The sequence below is a fragment of the Ornithodoros turicata genome, chromosome 1, assembly GCF_037126465.1.
Source record: "Ornithodoros turicata isolate Travis chromosome 1, ASM3712646v1, whole genome shotgun sequence".
Classification (NCBI taxonomy): Eukaryota; Metazoa; Arthropoda; class Arachnida; order Ixodida; family Argasidae; genus Ornithodoros; species Ornithodoros turicata.
In genome coordinates this window covers 183,708,533-183,731,451 of record NC_088201.1, presented here as the reverse complement: position 1 = coordinate 183,731,451, position 22,919 = coordinate 183,708,533, and the positions used below count along the sequence as shown (strand labels likewise).

The window sequence follows — 22,919 nt, the reverse complement described above, 5'->3', positions numbered from 1 at the left end:
GTCCGAAGTAGGTCAATTTCATCGGGGTTCTATGGGCATGAGTATACTTCGCATTTCGATACTTACTACACGAAACAACCGGTGCTCCACTTGGGTGTATCCCGTTTGAAACTCTTAAAAATAACCTTTCAAAAATAAACGCGTAAGTAGCCACGGTTAATCATAAATCTCCCACAATATATGCTTAAAGATCAACGCACAAAAATAATTGCTCAAATATCTCCGTGTAAATAAAAACGCTAAGGAATCCCCCGTTAAGAATATGTCGTTAAAAATAAATCGTTTCAGAATCCCCCCAAAATCAAACATACGGTTGCTACTGTCACGTGGTATGGCCGCGAGTGAAATAGACAATCCGCTTCGACAAATAGTACCAAAGTCGGCGAATTTAATTGCACTCCTGCCGTGAGTATACGTTTCATACTTCGTAGGCGAAGCAATCGTACTTCACTTGAACTTCAGTGTGAAGCGAACTCAGCACACGCACGAACGAACGAGCGCTCAGCACTGCCACAGTTCCCGTCGATGCTTTGTCAAGCGAAACAACGCGGGACATGCATATAATGCATAGGCTTTTCTACACTACAAAGGAAAACATAGCACCAACACACACACACACACACACGGAACAAATATGACAGCCATGACATATCACTAGGTAGAGGGTGAGTGCTAACAAGGGCAAAAACCCCCAATATAAGCTACGTGCTACTGCTATCCTCTGCGTAGAGATACACATCTATCACTCCGCTGTCGTGTTGGACTACAGGATATATTTTTGGGGGGTCCCCGATATCCATCATTAAGAATAAACGTTTAAGAATAAAACATTCAAGAATAATCCGCTTAAAATATACACGGTTAAAAATATATCTCCTAAAATAAACCGCTTACTGTCCCCGCTTAGAGATCACCGTTTAATAATCCACCATTAAATCAAAATCCCCTCACCATCTAGCACGGAGGCGGACTGATTGCAATTTACGCCGGGTTATATCACGTTATGTTAGGTTTTAGTTTAGTTTGGTTTCAGTTAGTTTGAGATAGTTTAGGCTACTTTGGTCCTGTGAGGTTAGGTTAAGCCCCTTGCTTGCAGTTCACCTTGATTTGGACCATACCACATGACTCTAGCAACTGTAGGGTGGATTTGGAGGATTCTGAAATCATTTATTTTTAACGATTTATTCTTAACCGTGGATTCCTTGGCGTTTATATTTAAACGGGGATATTTCGGCGATTATTTTTGTGCCTTTATTTTTAAGCGTATATTCTGGGAGATATATTGTTAACAGTGGGCACTTACGCGTTTAATTTTGAAAGATTATTTTTAATGGTTTCAAACGGGATACACCCATATTTTTAAACTGTTTATTTTTAACGATATATTTTTAAACAGTTTATTTGTGACGATATATTTTGCAACGACATATATTCATGGCGGATTCTTGAGCGATTGCTTTTTGGGCGGGGATTTTTGTGCGGTTGATTCCTTATCGGGAAATTTTATGCGGTTTACTGTAAAACAATATATTTTGAAAGAGTTTTTTTCTTAAAGGATTTATTCTTAAAGATTTATTAGAATAACCCCCCTCCACTTCAACGTCCGAGTAAAGCGAACTCAGGACACGTGCACGAACGAGCAGGTACTCATCACTTTCACTATTCCTAACGATGCTTTGTCAAGCGAAATAACGCGAGACATGCATATAATGCATAGCCTTTCTGCACTAAAAAAAGAAAACGTAGCAAAAACACTGAAAAACACATGGCAGCAATGACAGTCCACTAGGTGCGGATGAGAGCTAAAAGCAAAACCACCAATATAAGCTACATCGTACCACTATCATCTGTGTTGAGATATTAGCAAGGTATATATAGACAGGTAGCGAAACTCGCATAGGGCCCTGCGTCTTCAGATGACGCCACGATAGAGACTGTCAGCGCCATCCATCCGTTGCGTGGACTACTACTTTTGTAAATAAATGACGACGTATATGACGTCAGCAGCACGAATAATAAGCAGTGCATAATCAGCTATGACACGTTTGCATTCGTTTACTTCGTTTGCGTTGCATTCCCTTCCCCTTTTCCTGACCGAACCATACTCATCACCCAGGGCAGCAATACCAGACGAGAAGAGAGAACAATCAATCATGTTTAATGATACATATCAGTTCAAAATTATCGTTCATGATGTCGCGCGGAGCGGACGTGTGTGGCTGCTGCGCTCGCTCATTGTCGGGCCGCATGCAGTTTATTATCTGCTCGGGAGCCTGTTCCCGCAGTTTTCACTGCGAATGCGTCAACATCACCGATGCGGAATACGATTTCCTTGTCAGCGAAGGCGTGAGCAAGTTCAAGTGCGCTGACTGCACCAAACGACGGAATCCTGACGACTCTTTCGTTGCCCATACACACTTGCTACAGAAGCCGTTGACTTCGGGGTGCAGGTTTCGACGGATGACCTGCCTACGAACGCATGCAAGTTGCTAGGGACACTGTTGGAAAAGGTTAGCGCTCTCGAGAGGGAGGTCAAGTCCCTGCGAGCGGAAAATGGTGCCCTGTTTGTGCATCTTTCACGCAACACGGATCTTCTTCGAAGGTACATGTCGCAGTCAACCACCGTCGAAGACGCTGTTAAGACGCCGTGTGACAGATACGCGGAAGTATTAATTCATGGTGCTGCTGCTTCGTCGACATCCACCACAGCTTCTCCGACAAGCTTGACTCGTTTCGCACCGATGGTACCGCCGGCGGAAGAAATGGTTGGCCAGCGTGGTAATCAACGTCGCATCGCACGGCAGCTTCCCAACACGGTGGCTACCAATGATCGGAACAAGTTTCCAGAGCAGTCAGGGAGCATCGATACTTCGAAGGGGCCAGTGGACGATGAAGGGTTTCGTATGATCCTACCGAGACGGCGCGTCCAGCCATCGATCGGCTCATCCAAAGACAGTAAGTTGCGAGCTGTGGCAAAACCTCCGCGGGAGAAAGCCATCTTTGTATCCAGGCTGCATCCCTCGACCTCTAGTGAGGACCTGTCTGAGGTCGTATCAAACGCATTGAACAACGATCAGTTTACATGTACCAAACTGCCCGCGAGGCATGCGTCATACGCTTCATTCCACATAGCGGTACAGGAGGCTGATTTTGATAGGCTTCTTTGCCCCAATGTATGGCCTGAAGGCTGCCTTTTTAGGCCTTTCCTTGGGCGGCTTCGCTTTGGTGCCAAAATTCATGTCGACGATCTTACGTCTGATACGACACGTGTTGACGGCGCCCCTTTAGGTTGCTAAATATCAATGCTAGGAGTGTTGTCAACAAGGTGGCGGAGCTGGAGTCAATATTACTTGCGTTCGATCCTGACATTACAGTAGTGACTGAAACTTGGTTGAACGAAAGCATTCAAGATAGCGAGATCTTTCCTGATGGATTCAGCGTTTTCCGTCGTGACCGTGGTTCACGTGGAGGCGATGTAGCCATACTTGTTAAGGAGTGCTTCTCTGCATCAGTTATTGAACATGACCACGGGTGCGAGATGGTTTGGGTTGCTGTAAAGAGTCACACCTGTTCGATTTTGGTGGGAGGATTCTACAGGTGCCCTAGAGCAAGTACAGATGTACTTCATGAATTGTCCCACTTTCTCGACACGAAATCTAAGGAATTTCCATCTGTGATTTTGGCTGGTGACTTCAACCTCCCGCTAATAGACTGGAAAAACATGTTGCCTGCAGCCGGATGTGAACACTCTCGGCTCTTAACTGATATCGCTTTTGATAACAACTTATCGCAGGTGGTAGATGCTCCCACGCGTAGGACCAATGATGGCGAGTCGTTGATTGACCTCGTTTTCTTATCTTACGCTGCAGCAAATACGCTAATTGATGTGTCGATCGCAGATGGAATATCCGACCACGATGCAGTTGTTTGCACATTGAACATGTCAATTAACTGGGGGACAAATATTGAGACCAACAAATATCGTGATTTCAGCAGGGCAAGTGATACTGATGTTGTGGACATGCTGGAAGAATCTTTTGACCGATTTGTTGTGCTTTGTGAGGATACCGCAGTCTCTGTTGACAAAAGGTGGCTTTTCTTTAAGAATTTGGCGCTGGAGTGCATCGAAAAGTTTGTGCCTTTGCGCACAGTGAAGCGGAAGAAGCGTAATCCTTGGGTAACGCGTGAGATTTTACAGTTGAAACGTAAAATAAATAGGATAGAAAGGTTCCATCCAGGGCACAAAGGCTCACTCCCGGTATTGCGTCAAAAATTGCGTTCACTAGCACGCCGTTCTCGTTTCCACTTCTTTAATGTTACTATGCACAACTTTCTTAAACATAATCCAAGACGGTTCTGGAGTCATCTGGTTAAAAAGGACAATAAGATTAAAGAGATTAAACTCAATGGGGTGGCAGTTGTCGACGGCGCGAGAATCGCGGACGAATTCAACGGGTGGTTTGCCTCTGTGTACACCAACGACGACTGTACAGAACCACCTTTCTCTTCTACCTGCTTTGGTCTGAGCGATGTCGAAGTGTTCACAGAAGGTGTCTTAGATAGGCTCCTCCGGCTGGACACGAAGAAGGCATGTGGTCCAGACGGGATACCCAATGCTTTTTTACAGCGGTATGCAGAGTGGTGTTCAAAGTTTCTTTGTATCATTTACCAATCCAGTTTAAGATCGGGTGAAATCCCGTCTGACTGGAAGGTAGCCAAAGTGGTACCAATATTTAAAAGCGGTGATAAATCAAACATTACTAACTACAGGCCGGTATCACTACTAAGTACTAGTAGCAAAGTTCTGGAACATATTGTCTTTAAACACATAATTAGCGTTTTGGAAGAAAGTGATTTCTTGGTGAAAGAGCAGCACGGCTTTAGGCGAGGTTACTCAACAGTTACGCAACTTGTACACATAGTTCATGACTTTGCCTCTGTTGTAGACAAAGGTGGTCAAACGGACGTTGTGTTTTTAGACCTATCAAAGGCATTCGACAGAGTTTCGCACACTAAGCTGTTGTATAAATTGAAAAACATAATAAGTAATGATCGTATACTGCAATGGTTTCACTCCTATCTTACTAATCGTAAACAGTTCGTGAGTGTTGGTGGAGCCCATTCGCATTCCTTGGCAGTACTCTCCGGAGTACCACAGGGGTCCGTGCTTGGACCGTTGTTGTTTCTAATTTTTATAAATGACCTCTGCATCGCCATTCCGGGAATCCAGTGTCGTTTCTTTGCTGATGATTGCATTTTGTATTCTAGTATAAACACTACTAACGACCAAGTCAAATTAAACAACTGTCTGCAATCTATTGTTACGTGGTGTGAAATGTGGCAGATGGAGCTCAATGTGAAAAAGTGCGTGTTCATGTGTGTTACAACGAAGAAAACGTCATTGTCCTTTCCGTATAGCATTAACACTACTGTGTTGAGTAAAGTGGAGAACCAAAAATACCTTGGTGTATCATTAGCATCAAACCTAAGCTGGGCCGAGCATGTTGAACAAGTTGCTACCAGAGCATCCCGTAAACTTTGGTCACTGAGGAGGACGATGCGCCACTGTACGTCTGCAACGAAGCTGACGGCTTACACTACGTTAGTGCGGCCAATTTTAGAGTACGCGGATATTCTTTGGGATCCCTACGTACAGACGCATACTAACATGCTAGAATCTGTGCAAAAAAAAGCCCTTCGATTTATATATAATGCATATGGTCAGCACACATCTTCGACTTCACTCTATGCTAAATCTGGTTTGCCAACCTTGGCTCAACGAAGGAAAATTCGGCGTCTCAAGTTTTCGCACGATATAGTCAGCGGTACTAATGGGCTCAAGTTCTGCGATTACTTAACTTACAATTCGAGCCGATCCACAAGACTGAAACATAGTAAATTAATCCGTGAGTTTCGTTGCAATAAAGATGTGTTTAAATTTTCTTTTTTTCCTCGCACTGTACGAGAATGGAACAAATTGCCCTCTTGTGTTACACAAATTTCATCACCAACCCAGTTTTTACAAGGTCTTGTAGACTAACTTTCTTTCTTGACTTCAGATGTTTAACACTTGACATTTTGCACTGTGTATAGCTGTATGTTGTACGTGTTGTATGTAGTGTACTCACCTCCTCTGCCATGGCCATCAAGAGATGGCCGGCAGTATCTTTCAAATAAATAAATAAATAAAATACAAAGCGATATCGGGGTGCACAGCTGATTCGCTAATACTCACGCTATCATGGCCGGTCTTTCCACAACGAAACTTTTTTTTCTTCTCGGGGCCAGCAACACGGGATGCATAGCACTCATCTGTTCACACGTGTTAATCTTGGCCTTCAGCTTCGAGATATAAACGCCGCTTCCTGTTTAATCCAAAAAGTGTACGAACTCCGCATTACTATGCACGGGCACACGGCACGGATACAAGAATTCACGGACCATGGACAAACGTGCCTACTGCTACACATGCGTAGTGGAGCAGGATACGGAAACGTACTCAGGTGGTAGACGATTTCGTATATGTGTATTAGTGGGGCAACAGGTAGCTTTTCCTACACTTAAGTTATCAATAAACTATTAGTTTATACAAGACCCATGCGCGCGTCGTAAATGCTTTTTGTTTACGACCGTACCTGTGCTACCAACACCCAGGATTGCTCGAGTCACGGAGATCACAGTGTTGCCGGGGTCAGTTTTTTCTTTCGCCTTCGCTACCTGGCTATATCTACCTTGATATTAGTCCGCTGTCGTATCCGACTGCAGGATATATTTTCAAACAGTTTATTTTTAAGGGTATATTTTGAAATGGCATATTTTTAACGATATATTTCTTAACGGTATATTTTTCATTGTGGATTCTTGAGCGATTGTTTTTGGGCGGCGATTTCTGTGCGGTTGACTCCTTATCGGAGAATTTGACGCTGTTTATTGTAAAACAATGCGCTTTGAAAGAGCTTCTCTTAAAGGGTCTATTCTTAAAGATATATTAGTGTAACCCCCTCACCAGTCGTCGAAGGACGGAACGACGATCTCCTCTCAGCACCAAAATACGCGTCCGTCTCCGACACGAGAAAGATGCTTTTGCGGCGCGATCGGCCTGCTCGTTCCCTGCGACACCTCAGGGACAGTGCCAGGGGATGCAGGTGATGAAGTGCGCAGGGGGATACCATGCGGCATCTGCCGCAGCTGCATACTGACATGGAATCCTGAGCATCACTCGGTTTGTCGCCACGGTACAAGGCTTAGACTCCTGGGTTATCTTAATATATTCTTAAAGTGACCTAACGGCGTTTCGCATGGTGAATACGACAAGTAGCCTATCCAAGGTAAACATGATTTTGACAGCGAAAGCTAGCGATCGACACGCCTATCTTCAGGATGCGTGAGCGAACCTGGGTGTTGGTAGTAGCAATAGGGTCGCAAACACAAAAGAAGCACGACAAGCGTGTACAACATGTGTATATATTAATAATTTATGCATAAATTCAATGCAGGAAAACCTGTTTCAAAATCCGTCGTGCACAATCCAGAACAGAACGAGTAGCAACCTTCCGTATCCTACTCCTCTGCGCATGTGTCACATTGGGATTGTTTATCAGTGCATCCCTGTATCCGTACGTCCGCGCATCCAAAATGTATCCTAATGGGCACTTCGGACTCTTTTAGGGTTAAACAGGAACCGAGGTTTACAAAGTGGGGGCTGTAGGCCAAGATCAATACGTATCAACAAATGAATGCAATGTATCCCCTGTTGCATACCCCGCGAAGGAAGTTTGCGCCACGGCGAGACCGGCCATGATGTCGGCGGGAGCACAAGCCGGAAGCAGCCGTGCACCAACGGTGTCACGTTTTTGCAACCGGCCCATTATGATCACTGATTGGAAAAATGCATCCGTCTAATAACTACGGCGCATTGAGCGCTAGCTGAGAAATGAACCCCAAAATGAAACTTTACAATGTATGTGTGGTCACCACGTTGCCCCTCCTGCATGGAGTTGTCAGCACTTCTGATAACTGTATGATTTTCAATTGTTATTTGTAATTAAACCAGCTGCTGATGCGATATAGTTTTCTCTGTTGTCGTCTGGTATTGTTCCCCTGTGCTATTGTTATGGTTTGGCCAGGAAAAGGGAAAATTTGGTTAGGCTAGTGAGCCAACGTCTTTGGAGTGTTTGTTACAGCTGTTTGGAACGCAACGCAAAGTGCGCGCATATAAACGCTCCATGGCTAATTATGCACTGCTTGTTATTCATAGTGCTGGCGTCGTCTCTGACGTCATTTATTTACAATCCTAGTAGTCCGCGCAACGGATAGATGCCGCTAACGGCCTCTATGAGGGTGTCATTCTGAAGACGCCGGGGCCTATGGGAGTTTCGGTACATGTCAGATATATATTGGCCTATCTTTGCTTTGTCGTAAAGGATCTCATCACAGCCTACGTCGGAGCTCTTGACAAAGGTCACGATGTCAGGCAGCACTGCATGTTACACCGTGTGGGTGTCCACGGCAGCAGTCCGCAGGCAAGCGTTCCAGGTCCTCGAAAGGCTCACCTGGGTGCTTATGGAGCCGCTATTCGAGGTCGCTTTCTCATTGGTGTAGAGTGTTACCAACGGTTGGATACCCTCCACAAATGCAAGGCCTTTCTAGATAAGTGACTGAATGAAAAAGAACAAAAGAAATTGTGAAAATTGGCACAGCCAACGTGGAAGCCGGTTACGCCATACCACGTAGACAACTCAGTTCAGATGAACGTACTAGACACTTGGAATGCAAACACTCATATAAAGAGTCACGCAAAGTCAGAACACTCAAAAAAATAAATACGAAAAGAAAGGAACTGAAACGGAAAGACTAGCACAAAAGTCAAATCGTATGGCCATCACTGCTGCACAATTTCGTGACAATTAGGGCCGCTCATTGGCCACGACAAAGGACAGATGGAATTCAACGTTCATTAAGGGACGATTTCTAGATGAGGTGCAATGGCCAATTACATATTTTTCTGATACGGAAATCCCCTTGGTTAAACAACATTCGCTGTCAGAACTTGGCGGAAAACAATGATAGATTTGAAACAGAAATGCCATGTGCACCATGCCGGTTGCCAGATGCGGTCACCTTTATTGCGCATGCGTTTCGGTCGTAGCGCCGTGTTTAAATACGATGGCCCTGGGCAGAGTCGTAGCGAGGCAAGTTTGCGCCAGGGCACAGTAAATCTGAAGCGCCTCCCCCCTCCTCACCAACTACCGTCAGAAGCCCTGTAAACAGAGAAATTAAAACGCTTGAAAGATGGAATGAATGAAAGATGGAACCAAAAACGTTATTTGCATTGCCGAGCTTCAAATTTTCTTCGTTCCAGCTTTATCCTGTCCAACCAACCTACCAGGGCCTGTCGTTCGGCACCCTCTCTCGCGAGGGCTCCCGGGGCGGCTGCCCCTCTCGCACCCCTGTCGCTACGGCTCTGGCCCTGGGCTTGTCTTGCAAAAGCTGGACGGCACAGCTTTTTCTATGAAACTTGTTTCGCGAGGAGTGTTATAGAAAAACCTGCGCTCCGCTACCACTGCATGACAAGCGGAGAGCCATATTATTTAGACAAAGCATTCTAGCCGAAATGCATTCCCTGTGAAATTCTGCTTCTCGCACACAGGGTGGAAAAGACTGAATGAAAACGTGATGGGAAACGTAAAACGTTTATTTGCATATGACCATCATATCATTAAATGAGAAACATACACAACAGCACACTGGATAGGCTTATCAAATAAGGAATACGTTTGAAAATGGGCGTTCGGAATGCGCGTTCAAAATTAGAGTTCACAAGCTGTCATCGATAGGGACACAGGGATATGGAAGAAACTTAAAAAATAACACACCGATAAAATGCTATATGCAGGAAGACTAAAACTTGCGCATGTTCCCACTTCAATTCCAAAACAGAAATCCCCAGTTGTCGTGTGGATGCTCGTTAACGAAGGATAATCAATAGACAGAATTGCGTAAATGAAGGTGGATAAATTCCATGATAGGCATGTGGGCAATTGTAGAGCATGTGGGCAATTGTGTAGAGTGTGGGCAATTGTATTATGTGCCGTCTGTATGTATCCACCTGGCCTTCAAGCGCCTCCTCTGACCTTCCTTCAACTCACTTTGTCCTCAATTCTCTATTCCCCTCTCTCTGTCTTCCCTCGCACCGTCTACTTGTTCATGAAGTTCGTTGTTATCAGTTAAACGTCTTGCTGGTTTTGAGACCTCGTGTTTGTGTTTGTTTACGTGTCTTGCCCATCGCTCAGGTTTGCCTATCATGATAATCAATAGCAAGACAGCACACGCACTCCACATATCTTTTTTTCCCTATTGATCTCTGCTTCATTTTCTTGTTTGGCTACAATGAATACATTTTCGTTTAACGCCAAGGAAGTTTCATTACAAAACAGATACATCCTACACCTACCCGCCTGTGTCATAGATCTCACCTTGACGATTCTTTTAGACTGGATGGTCCAGTAAGCGTATGGCACAGAGGACAGTTGTTACGGTTACTGTTTTGGATATTATTGTGCGGGTGAACGTCAACTGCACGTGTTGTGTCTCTTTAGTCTTAATTTATTTTAATTAGGTTACCATTGAGGGTTTCGCTCGGTTTTAAAGTAATATATACGTGCAGCATGTATATCTACGATAACAGAAATAAAATAATCTTAATAAGAGCGCTAATGTTCAGCACGAACGTTGCGCGCCCTACGGAGCGCTGATACACATACAGGTGTTAAGGAACAGCAAAACAAGTTATGGCTGCGTTCCAATACCTCGCGCCCGCGAAGCCGCCTGACTAGGCAGCTGAGTAGACCCCTTTGCTTGTCACTATTGGAACAGGCTTGCCTAGCCGAGGCACCTGTGGCGCCATCTCGTTGCTTACGCAAGGAATGCGTACGGCGCAAGCGCAGCAGGTACTAGCGTTTCCCGCTGTCAGCCATCCCGGCTGTCAGATGGTCAGGCGTATAACTAGACTGCATCGATGCGCACTAGGCGGTAGCCGACTGAAAAGCGGACTTGGCGAGATTTGGAACGAGGCTTAACATGGCGGCACTTCCGGTTAGACCGCTAGGCAGTCGACTAACCGGGGGGGGGGATATGTTTATTAAGAAAAAGTCGACTAACCGGGGTATTGGAACGCAGCCTATTGTGTGGTGAACCGTCCCGATGACTGGGGTTTTCTTCCTCACGGTTGACGCGGCAGGCACCCAGATGGAAAGACAAGCGCCTACTAAGGCATATTGGGGGATGAAAAACAAACAAACAGGAAGCCTTTATAGTTTAAACTTGTTGAGAATACGGAAAATCCAAATGTAATTAAGGCAAATCTTCCTGCCAAAACCGCTCATGCAAAGTTAGTAAACTGAACTCAACATAAATTCTAGTGATGAAAGAACGAATAATCATCATGCACCAGTTAGTCTACGCCCTCTCCATTTGGTCGATTAAGTTATGGTGTCTGACTCAGTGCCCAAACTGCGACTTGAGTTAGACTGAAACGAAAAATACCTTAAGACTACTTCATGCTTTCCTAATAACCGCCCAAAATTTGCGTCATCCATTGATCCATTGCAAATGCACGAGGTCCGATTTGTGCGCTGTAATATGAGTTGGTGGTAGAAAGTTGAATTGTTCAATGTCAGGTGAAATGAAGCTTATGAAATTAAATTTTTAACACTACGAAATTTTCTGGAGTTCTTCACATCACATTACCTACAGGCAGAGGTGGGCAAATGCCCTCACTATCTTTGCCCTCACCTCAGTTTTCTTCCCCGGTGTTTTTCCTCACCTCACCTCATTTTTGGGCAGGACTTCGTACCTCACATCACCTCAACCTCCCTTTAAAATTATTTTCCTCACCTCACCTCACCTCAATTTGTTTCTAAAAAATGTTCCTGAACTCATCTCACCTCAACATTTTCTAGAACACTTTTTCCTCACCTCACCTTATTTTTCTGAAAAATTTTCCTCACCTCACCTCAACCTTTTTTCTGAAGTATTTTCCTCACCTAACCTTCATTCTAAAGTATTTTCTTCACCTCACCTCACCTCAGCCGTCTTTCTAAAATATATTCACCTACTTGTTATAATTTTTGTCTCGTCCAGCTCACCTTAACCTGTTTCTGCAAAACGTTTTCACTTCACAATTGCTCTTTCAATTAGGAGTGGGGTCGCTCACAGCCACAGTTGTTTCGTGACGATAACACGGAATAAAAAAAACTAATAGGAACGAGTAGGCGTATACGTTGTAGTTGGCTTTTAGTGCTTCGTTGGTTGATTCCTGACAAGTTACAAGTACCCACAACTAAGATTCATTACCTTGCTTGGTTCGTCCTTGCAACAAGTATCCACTACATGTTCAATCAGTAAAAATTGGACGAAGGGTATATGTGTAGAGAAGTTGCACAACCGAGTAATTTTGAGTCGTTTGTTTTTCATACTGAAAAGGCAGGAATGGCTTTTGCGTGTATCTGATCTGATACGTCTATCATGTATCTGACTCGACTGAAAGTCTGAAACTAACGGGCTTACAGCTAACACATTTTAGTGTAGAGAGCCTATGCTGACAGTACAAAGGCATTTCTGCTACATTGGTATTATAGAAAGCTGGCTCTCGGTGCCATTTTAAGAGATCGCGCAATTGAAAATAGCCGCTCCACATCTCGTCGACCTCCCTCTCAAACATTTTTCGTCGCTACACCTCAATCTCAATTTCTGAAATTTTTCATCACTCGCCTCACCTCACCTCACCTCTTTTGAGAATTCTTCCTCACCTCACCTCAATGTGCGTGAGGTGAGAGTGATATGAGGGCGAGGGCACCCTCGCCCTCATTTGCCCTCGTGAGGGTGCCCACCACTGCCTACAGGTAATGAGGAGGAGAAGCTCCTGCGTTTTAAGGCATAGGCAGGTGAAACAGACTGCAGTTCGTAACGCTTGGGGCATATTATTTTCCTCTTGTTGCTGTACAAGAACCAACATGTCAGTCGTGTCAGTCAACTCCGTGGTGTGATGAACAGCAGAAGGTTACGCTGCGGGTTACCTCAGAGCTGCAGCTTACTAAACGACTTCTCCTGAGTCAGTTATAACTACTGATGCCGCGTGCTCCTACACATTTTGTTGTGAGCGTTTCCTTTGCGACACACACAGCACAATTATGAAAATAACGTAAATGAATGCTTACCATCAAACTAGAACACAGTCCTCATATGAGCACAAGAGCAACTTGATGATCAGGGGACCTTGAAAACAACGCAAGTCGCTAGATTGTCTTAACGTCTAAATTTTTCGATCAGGCTTCGCCTGGCACGCGTGCGCACACTACGAAGATCACGTGGTACCAAAGATTTCTGCGAGCGCCACATACTGAGCGGCGAGGTGCCGCGAGCCGGCCATCCGCTGTACGTCCATGTGGAAACTTTGCCGTACTTTTGAGACAGCTCGAAGCGGCATTCGACAGAGGATGTCTTTTGAATTTCCCGCCACTCGTTAGCTCGTTAGACGTGCAAGCGATTAAGCCCGTCGTTTAAGAGTACGGCCCTAAGGATGTCTATCAAGTTCTCAGGTCGATTGAAAGCCGTTGGCTGTTGAGATGAGATTGAAAACCGTTGGGATAACGAAAAGCGCCCGGTACGATGTAGATTGCAACTTCGCAACTGAATGGAAATTTTGAGTTACAGCGCCCACTACGAAATGAAGACAGCCTCTAAAGAGAGAAAAAAAATCAAGCTTGAGCTTGAGCAGCACTCTCAAGGGGGGCGACACGTACGACAGATGTCACACGCAGGTCTGCTGGGGGAAGATACCCGTGAGGAAATACAAGCTTAAGCTTGGGTGACACTCTCAAATTCATGCTGTGAGCTAACTATGCTGTCTTACCCATCATTGAACTAATTCGAAATGAATATGTGGATGGTATTTCAGTGACATTTTCTGGATGTGTTCTATGAGAAAACAATATTTGTGAAGCCCTTTGTCTAACTCAGAGTCACTAAGGGTGACTTTCTTAATAGTATCTTGTCTTGCCTTTTCAATTGCCCTCCTTTGGCAGCTAATGGCACTCTAGTGGTGGTGCACATGTTACGCGTATCAAAAATACATTATTTTGACTTTCTTATCCTTTCTAGCGAGGAATTCCATTGATGCGTGTTGCTATGAGACACCAAGTAAGTATTGCTTTACGCAGTTAACACACTATTTCATTTACTGGGGACGGTGATAAATTGAATAACTACTCTCTTCGGATTAACAGAAAATAATTTAGGCTGAAAAAAAAAGTGTGCTCGATCATTTCCAAATATTTTTAGCTTGGCTAGAAAAGCACAGAGTAGCCGTCAGAATATTCGACTTGAGTGCAGTTATAGCATTCACTGATATGGGCTTCAGGGCTTGGCTTTGGGAAAGATTCGGGTGATGAGAAATACAAGCACACTCACTTCGCCGCGTAGCACGTTCTTAGCCAACCACCACCTCGAATGACATCGTTCTGCCCACAGATTGGTTGAAAACTGGAGACGTACTCCTTTTCAGGACTCTTATGCAGTTATGAAAATCGTCCCAAAACATCATACGCCTCGCGGTTTCGAAAAATCGGGAGCAACAGTATTGTTCTGTGTCTTCAATGTGCTATGTGGTGAAGGTGTGTTTTGAGACTGCAGTCTGATATTATTGTTACGCGTCTATGCCCACACGGAAGTTATATAGGAGCTTATGGCTCCTACATGACTCATGCATGGGCTCGTATAGGATCCCCTAATGACCTACACGGAAGTTATATAGGTCCCTGCATAACCTATAAGGACCTTATAGGCCGCTGTATCATCATATATAATTTTGTACAGGACCTATATGAACTGTTTATAGATTTTTTTTTTTCAGTTGCTCTGCCAGTCTTAGTCAGAGGCGTACTCTTGCTGTGAACCACTGCATCATTCCTTCAGTGCTCAAAATTTTAAGATAATTTATGTACAAGACACCCCGAATACACTATGTACCGGATGTTTCACGTAGTCCGCCGGCCGAATCATTAATTCAGCCGTACTACTACAGATTGCTCCTATAGTGAACCATTCAGCGAAGGCTTGCGCTCGCGCACAATTTTTTCGGTAAGGAACCTTGAGATGTTGCGCAGGAACTGACCTACACGTTGATCATTTGCATGCATTCCTTTATTACATAGAAATCCTTAAAATTATTATCCTTATCCTTAAACAGAAAAGTAAAAAAGTTTTAAGTTTTATTGCGGTGGGGTTATAGTTATTAGAGAGAAATAGAAAGGGAAAAAGCGGAAAAGCCAGCCAAATGATGTCTCGGTGTGTCGACGGTGTGCCGATGTGTTAATGCTTTCGTAACATACGTTTTATGTATCTGGGCCTTGCGCGAATAATATCCCAGGAAGGAACCCGCTTCACCGCCTGATGATGTTTTCAAGTACCTAATTATTTTCGTTTTGCACATTTCTTGGACTGAGCAGCGTGCCAATGCGTTTTTCGCCTAAACTATCTAGTTGTCAATTGCGTGTTAGTCGAACTGGTTCACACACGTGTGTAACAAAATAAGTCACAGACGGAGAAGTCTTTAGAGGACCTCAACAAAACACCTCAAGATGCCGCATTAATTTATAGAATGCGAAATCGACTAGGATATGGCTCTTAGAGCTAAGTGGTGTTACTGCTTGACACAAGTTGACTCCCCCAGATGCATTTACTCACTAATTAAATACACATCGGAACTTTTAAATTTTACTTCGCACGTTTACGGAACCTTTGTTTTACGTATCGGGACCTTCGGCCAAAAATATTCCAAGCAAAATGCCGCGTCGACACATCGTGATTTTTTCCAGCAATTAATTGGTTTCGGTTTACCTATTTCTTACGCGGAGCAGTGCACCAATGTGCTCTTTGGGGCAGCTATCCGACCGTCGATTTCGTGTTCATCCACCTGGTGCACGCACAGGCAGGGTGTCAGGCTCGCTCGAGGAAGCGTTACCACAAGGGAGCTGCCATTCGTTGGTCATGGAATGCGGTCAACGGTATTTGTTCTAGCTAGGATTTCTCCACCTAGTGATGTGAATGTCATAACATAAGTTTAATTATAGAAATATTTACGAAATGAATTCGAAAATTTGCCTAATAAAGCTCACTCTTTCCCCAACAATATGAAGAGCGTGCCGAATTTACTCAGTTTTATGGTAATTGACGGTGATATTCGTGATCTATCCCATCGGAAAAGATAGCCGAACATCATGCTTCTCGGAGCACTCAAGAATTACCAGCGACGACTTTTCGAGCGCAAACGCTGTCAGAACGATGAAGGGAGGTAGCGAACACAACGCACAGGGTCATATTAGAAAAATTGAGTTCCTGAAATTGTAAGAGGGAAGGCATGATACCAGCGGAAGCCGGACGCGATAAGCCATGCCTGTGTTATCTATTTCTACGACGCCGGTGTGGGCTAGGTTTGCAACCTCCTTTCATCCGACTGACGACGACTGCGCTGAAAAATTCGTGGTCCGGTGTCCTTTCGGTGCTCCGTAGAGTATGATGTTTGGCTTTCTTGTTTTTGTTTTGATGGGATAAGTACTGAATATCCCTGCCATTTATCATCGCGTTCTTCCATTGGAGGGGTAAAAAAGTGAAATGTACTTGGCAAATTCCCGAGTTCAGATGGCAAAAAATACATAATTAAACTTGCACTACATGTCATTCACATCACGAGGTGTCAAAGACCTAGTAATAACAAATGCCGTTGACCATATGATTCTAGGTGGTGCAGTTTTTTATTGCAATTCAATGATACGTTTTCTGGGACATCCTGTATACTATGGCGGCTGCTAAAAGCAATGATCTTTTTCGCATCTTCCGCTGGAGTATTCTGGGGGACTGCAGCGCTTTGCTCTTCTTTCCTTTTACTCATCCACAATAATTACTGTGTTCTGGTCTGGAGCATCCCAATCTAGTTTTCTAGGGGTTTCTGTTTTTTCTTAACACTTTCAAACAAACGTATTTCTGGAGATTAAAACAAGAAAAAAGGAAATTCTTCACAGAAAGAGAGAGAGAGACACACAGAGATTCTGCAATATTTTGTGTGACCCTACGCATCGAAACACTCACGATTTCTTGAGTGTTTTAGTGCAAGTTGAGGGCTGCTCTTGCCTATAGCTTGTGTAGTCCACATAAGTCAGCGGGTAACGCCTTTGTCATTTGTCGCGGACGATAAGTTCAGTTTCGGATTGCAAATGATATTTTTTGTGGAGGACTGCTTGATACCAAAAGTCGGTAAGACATCGTTCTCTCATTTTCAGTCGCACGACCGTATATTCGTAGCCCAGAAAGCTGAAGTTGTGTATCACGAAATCCCAGCATCTGTCCTGGTGAAATTCCGGGATATCGGGACACCAGATTATGCCGAAATCCCTACACCGCGGTTTCCGGTCCATGGCTCCCTTCCTTCGTGCAGATGGTTCCGTAACCTTCTACCGCTGTCAAGCCCTGTCTAGCTTTTGCCCGAAAGCACGTTATAAAATTGTTCATGGATGGATTTTGAGTTTTAGGTAATTAGACCATGTAGTAATTAAATACAACTACTAATTAAATATAAAACTACTATAAATGCCACTTGCAACAGACCGTTCTCGGACAACAATTTTGAGTGAATAAATCTACTCTGACAAGTCAACCTGATGATTTCATAACATATTATTCTTCCAATGTTCACAACTAATGTTGCCATGTTGTACGACGTAACCTGTTGCACAATTCCGTATCTTCTCCTATCGTTTTCTTCAGCGCCAGCCGTGCATTTTAATCCTGACATGAACCTTGGTGTGCACGTCTACACGGATGTCAACTTCACAAGGAATTTCAGCGATCCTGATGATGCCAGGAAATACGTGCTTCGGTTCTTCAAGTCGGTATGCACAACATACTTTGTTCGAAATGTTGACTCTAAAGTAACTGTGTACTTATCACGTGGATAAGCGTGCTCTAGTGGGCACGCTTCACGCCGGACCAGAACGTGTTCTACTAGTCTAGTTGCATAACAGCTTTCTTCGACGGCCACCATCATAGCACTATCCATTTTGGCGTACGCCATGCACAGACGCTGCTACACACGTGCACAAGGAAAGGCACGTCGCTCAGCTGCGCTGGTTCATGCAGCCACCACATATGCCACCACAGGCAGCCACCACGTTCGCATGAGCCTGGCAGGAGTGGGTGGAGTTAACTAGAGGACTGAGTCGAGCCCGGCACGACCGGCACGACGCTGCTTACACGAACATGATCCAACCGTACCTGATCGGAGCCGCGCCTAGCGCGTCGAGCCCAGCCCGAGCGAGTCGTGTCAACCTACCCCTCGCTGTTGATTTTGCTTGTTTGATCAGCGAGTCAAGTCCAACAACCCAACTCGACCCACTCCGGTCGACCTCACGTGCATCAGCTATATAGAGCAGAGAAGATCTCTACGCTCTAAGCAGACTTCAAGTATAAATGTTTAACTTCATTTGTATTAATGCACAATGTGCAATTACATGATACAGGCAGACCCGCGAGGCACGCCTGTACTAAAGAAAAAAAAAAACTTAACTTCACCGCACTGCACTCTCCTAGGCAGCCATCATCCTGAATTACATCATTCTCTCCCCTGATTTGTTGAAAACGAGAAGCGTACACCTTTAATATTTTTTTTACAATTAGGTGCTGCATAAGTGTCACAGAAAAGGCCTCCTGTTTTCAATAAATCAGTGCAGACAACGATGTCATTCGGGAGGCAAGGAGTGCGCTGTGCAGTGAAGTTATGTTTGAAGAGGGCGATCGATTCTAAATACTAGCTGAACATAAATAGGACGGACCATAATTTGAGCCAGGGCGAGATAAACATAGAGATAAAGTACGACTACGAAGGTGATAAAACGCGTTTGTTGAAATGAGGTATCGCACAAGACGTAGCTATACCGCGTAATATTTAACAGAAAATTAGGCATTTGTTGTTACGCAAGGCACAACTAGATTTGACACGCAAGACAGAAGGACCAGAAGTGACAGAGCCAGCGAACGACACACCTATAGCATGAAACTCATCCAGCTCTCACAAGGATTGGGAAGTACTCAGATCACCTGCGAATACGAATAAAACGAAAAGTGACATTGTAAGATATAGCCGAATCGCAACACGTCAGATAAATTACCTCAAATTGTTATAAATACAGCACTTGAGTAAGATACTGAAGGCGAAGAGTGAAGTGCTTTAGAGGCAGGTCCAAAGGGTACATGCTTTCACGTTTCGGAACAGACTGAAAAATGAGCTAGAGGGTCCAGAGAAAAGACTTCCCTTAAAAACCGTCCGATGTCAAACAGACTATCAGAAAAAATGCTTCAAGCGAGAGCGGCGCACGATGCTGCTGTAACGCAACTGCCTGAGACCAATCATATTTGTCGTTCGAAATCATGCGAAGTACACGCAGTGTTCCGCTGGTGAAATGTGTTAGACTGCCTGCTCCGTTACGTGATCTTCACCTATAGGGAAGACGCGACGCACATATATTGTAAGATAGGATCCAGGATAGCAGAGTACGCCTCAACGTCTGTTCCTTCTCCAACGGCTTGGGAAGCCTTCAAGGGTTTTGCACGTACCCTTTTCCAATCGTTAGGTCAACAGTGTGCTCGGGACCGAAGTGCGCAGCTGAAGCGGCTTTCTGCAAAGATTAATATTGTGCGTAGGGGGGGGGGGGCTCATTTGACGCCGCTAATGCAGGAATACCTGGAGTCCCTTCGTGATCGCTATCGTCTCCTCCTTCGGTCGCCTCCAGGCAACGCGCGAAGGGCGCACCTCAGAGTGCAAGGTCTTGCCAGGCCCGGCGTAGTGCAGTATCTCCGGGGGGTCCCCGAAATCCACCATTTAAAATAAACGCTTAAGAATACAACATTCAAGAATAATCCGCTTAAAAAATACACGGTTAAAAATATATCTCCTAAAATAAACCGCTGACTATCCCCGCTTAGAGATCACCGTTTAATAATCCACCATTAAAAATAAACTGTTTCAAAATCCCCTCACCATCTAGCACGGAGGCGGACTGATTGCAATTCGCGCCGGGTTATATCAGGTTACGTTAGGTTAGGTTAGTCTGGTTTCGGTTAGTTTGGGATAGTTTAGGATAGGTTGGTCCTGTGAGGTTAGTTTAAGCCCCTTGCTTGCAGTTCACCTTGATTTGGGCCATACCACATGGCTCTAGCAACTGTCGGGTGGATTTGGGGGGATTCTGAAACGATTTATTTTTAACGATATATTCTTAACCGTGGATTCCTTAGCGTTTTTATTTAAATGGGGATATTTCGGCCATTATTTTTGTGCGTTGATTTTTAAGCGTATATTCTGGGAGATATAGTTTTAACAGTGGGTACTTACGCGTTTATTTTTGAAAGATTATTTTTAAGAGCTTCAAACGGGATACACCCGTATCTCCAAAGTACTCGCCACTCCCAGAGTAGCCAGTGTCCTCCGCATTCCTTACGCCGTCGTGATGGATCCTTAGCAGAAGATCCGGATGAAGTCATACGTGGCTTTGAGGAGTTCTTTCGAAATCTCTACACAAGCTGTCCAGTGGACGTTGCCGGTACAGATTCCTTTCTTAATGGACTGCTGACGCTTTCCGATGTGGACCGGGTCTCTCTCGAGCTGCCGTTGACTATTGAGGAGCTCGACACCGCGGTGACCACTGCAGCTTCTGGAAAAAGTCCCGGCCCTGATGGCCTGCCGGTCGAGTTTTACGTTACGTTCTGGCCTCTTCTCAGACGGTTCGTTCTTGGCGTTCTTCAGACGAGCCTAAACGGAGAGTCCTTCCCAGAGTCGTTTGGTTTTGGACACATAATTGTTTTGCCCAAGAATAGTGGTGACCATGCTGACCCAGAAAATTGGCGGCCCATTACTCTCCTGAACTGTGACTATAAGGTCCTGACCGCGATATTGGCCAAGCGAATCCAGAGTGTCTTGCCATCCGTCATACATCCTTCACAAACGTGCTGTGTGCCAGGTAGGAGTATGTATGACACTCTTTCTGGTTTGCGCGACATTCTGCGTTATGCTACGGCTACGTCTGTGTCATCGCGGGGCTGCTTGTTATCACTCGACCAGGCGAAAGCTTTCGATCGTGTCGAGCATGCGTACATGCTCGCTGTGCTTCAGGCGTATGGGTTTCCGTCATGGATCTGTGGTGTCATTAGACGACTGTACAACCACCACCGTAGCCGCATCTTCATGCTGCACCGCTTCTGCGATGAGTTCACCGTAACCAGAGGTGTCCCGATAGGGCTGCCCTCTTTCTCCCGCCTTGTTTACTCTGGTTATTGACCTTCTTCTATGGGCCATCGATACAGACGCGCACATTCACGGCATCCCGCTTCCAATCTCTGGAACGTGGAAGGTGGCTGCTTACGCAGATGGCGTTACGGTGCTACTGCGTGATGCTGGTTGGGTTGATGAGGTCCTACGCGTCTATGATGCATATGCAGTCATCTCGGGGGGGTTACTCAACTATCGGAAGACCAAGCTGATGCCTCTCGGAGATTGGGCTTCCTATTCATTACTGCCCTTCTCATGCGCTACATCCCTTAAAATATTAGGTGTTGTGTTCGATCGTCACGGTCCTACGACCTCAAACTGGACGACTGCACTGCAAGATCTCTGCTCCAGGTGTAAAGCTTCTGATGCATACGCGCTGTCCTATCTAGAGCGTGTATATCTGGCTCGGAGTGTCTTCTGTGGCCGGTTGTGGCACCTGAGCCACGTTACAGTTGCTCCTCATTCCGTAGTCATACCTGCTCATACTGCCCTTCTGTCCTTCCTTTGGAGGAAGCGGCGCGGTAGGGCACTAGCTCGTACTCTGCTATGTTTTCCTCTGTCTCAGGGTGGACTGTCCCTACCTGACATAAGCCTGATGAGCAAAGGGATGGCCCTGAACACCGTCCTACGGATACTTCGTGGTGAGCCATCGCCAACGCAAGTGCTCCTAAAGTACTGGATGGGTCCATTAGCGCGAGACCTTTTGCCAGAGGCATATGATCCATCATTCCCAGCGGCGCGATCTTCGCAGCGTTTCCATGCTACTGTTTATGCTTATCATCGCAAACTGGAGTCTCTCTCTGTGTCCGTGAGTGCCCCATCACGAATGTCCCAAGCAGTTTTATGGAGCGAAGTGCAGGTCAGCGCAAACTGGATTGGACGCCTTCAGCAGGTTATAACAGTTCCAGGGGCGTGAGCCATAGGCTCGTGGCTCCCTGCTCCCTTGCGTGACGTGGTGTGGAACTTTGCATGGGGCATCCAACCCACGCGGGACCGCCTTCAGACATGGAACTTGACCCCGACCGACAATTGCCCGTACTGCAATTATGTCGAGACGGACTACCACGTGCTTTTTGACTGTCGGGTTGCAAGAATTTTTTGGCAATTGGCTCGGCGGCATACGAACATCATATGCCCAGTGCCCTTACATCGTCGACAGTCCTGCCACCGGATTAGCGCACTTTTAACGGCTTGCGGGGCACAGGTTCTGTGGGCAGCGCGCTGCAAAGCTGTGGCACAACGTCTGCGCAACATCCCTGTTTTCCTATTGGCGCGGAAATTGAGAGTTCGCGTAATCGCCATCCTGCAGCAGGACCTCTTCGCCCTGGGAGAGGAAGTCTTCCGGCGTCGATGGCGTGATCACCCTTCCGTTGTCATTCAGGATGCGTATGTTAGCATCGTTGGTGCATCTCCATAATGTATAAAGGCTATCTCATATGTACATAGCCACAGTGACGAATATGGTCGTCATGTGTATATAGTCACAGTTGTGTAGTCATATATGTACAGTCCCACAGTCATGCAACCTTATATACATTGTATCTTG

General features: G+C 45.4%; 1 protein-coding gene across 2 annotated transcripts in view; it reads left to right on the top strand.

Annotated features, from left to right (window-relative positions):
- LOC135373806 (uncharacterized) overlaps positions 1–22,919 on the top strand; it is an 87,810-nt gene that overhangs the window by 10,322 nt on the left and 54,569 nt on the right. For both annotated transcript variants that reach the window (XM_064606880.1, XM_064606875.1), the window contains exons 2-3: positions 14,161–14,199; positions 17,821–17,945. In XM_064606880.1, the coding sequence (XP_064462950.1) occupies positions 14,161–14,199; positions 17,821–17,945 (164 nt within the window). The remainder of the gene's footprint in view (positions 1–14,160; positions 14,200–17,820; positions 17,946–22,919) is intronic.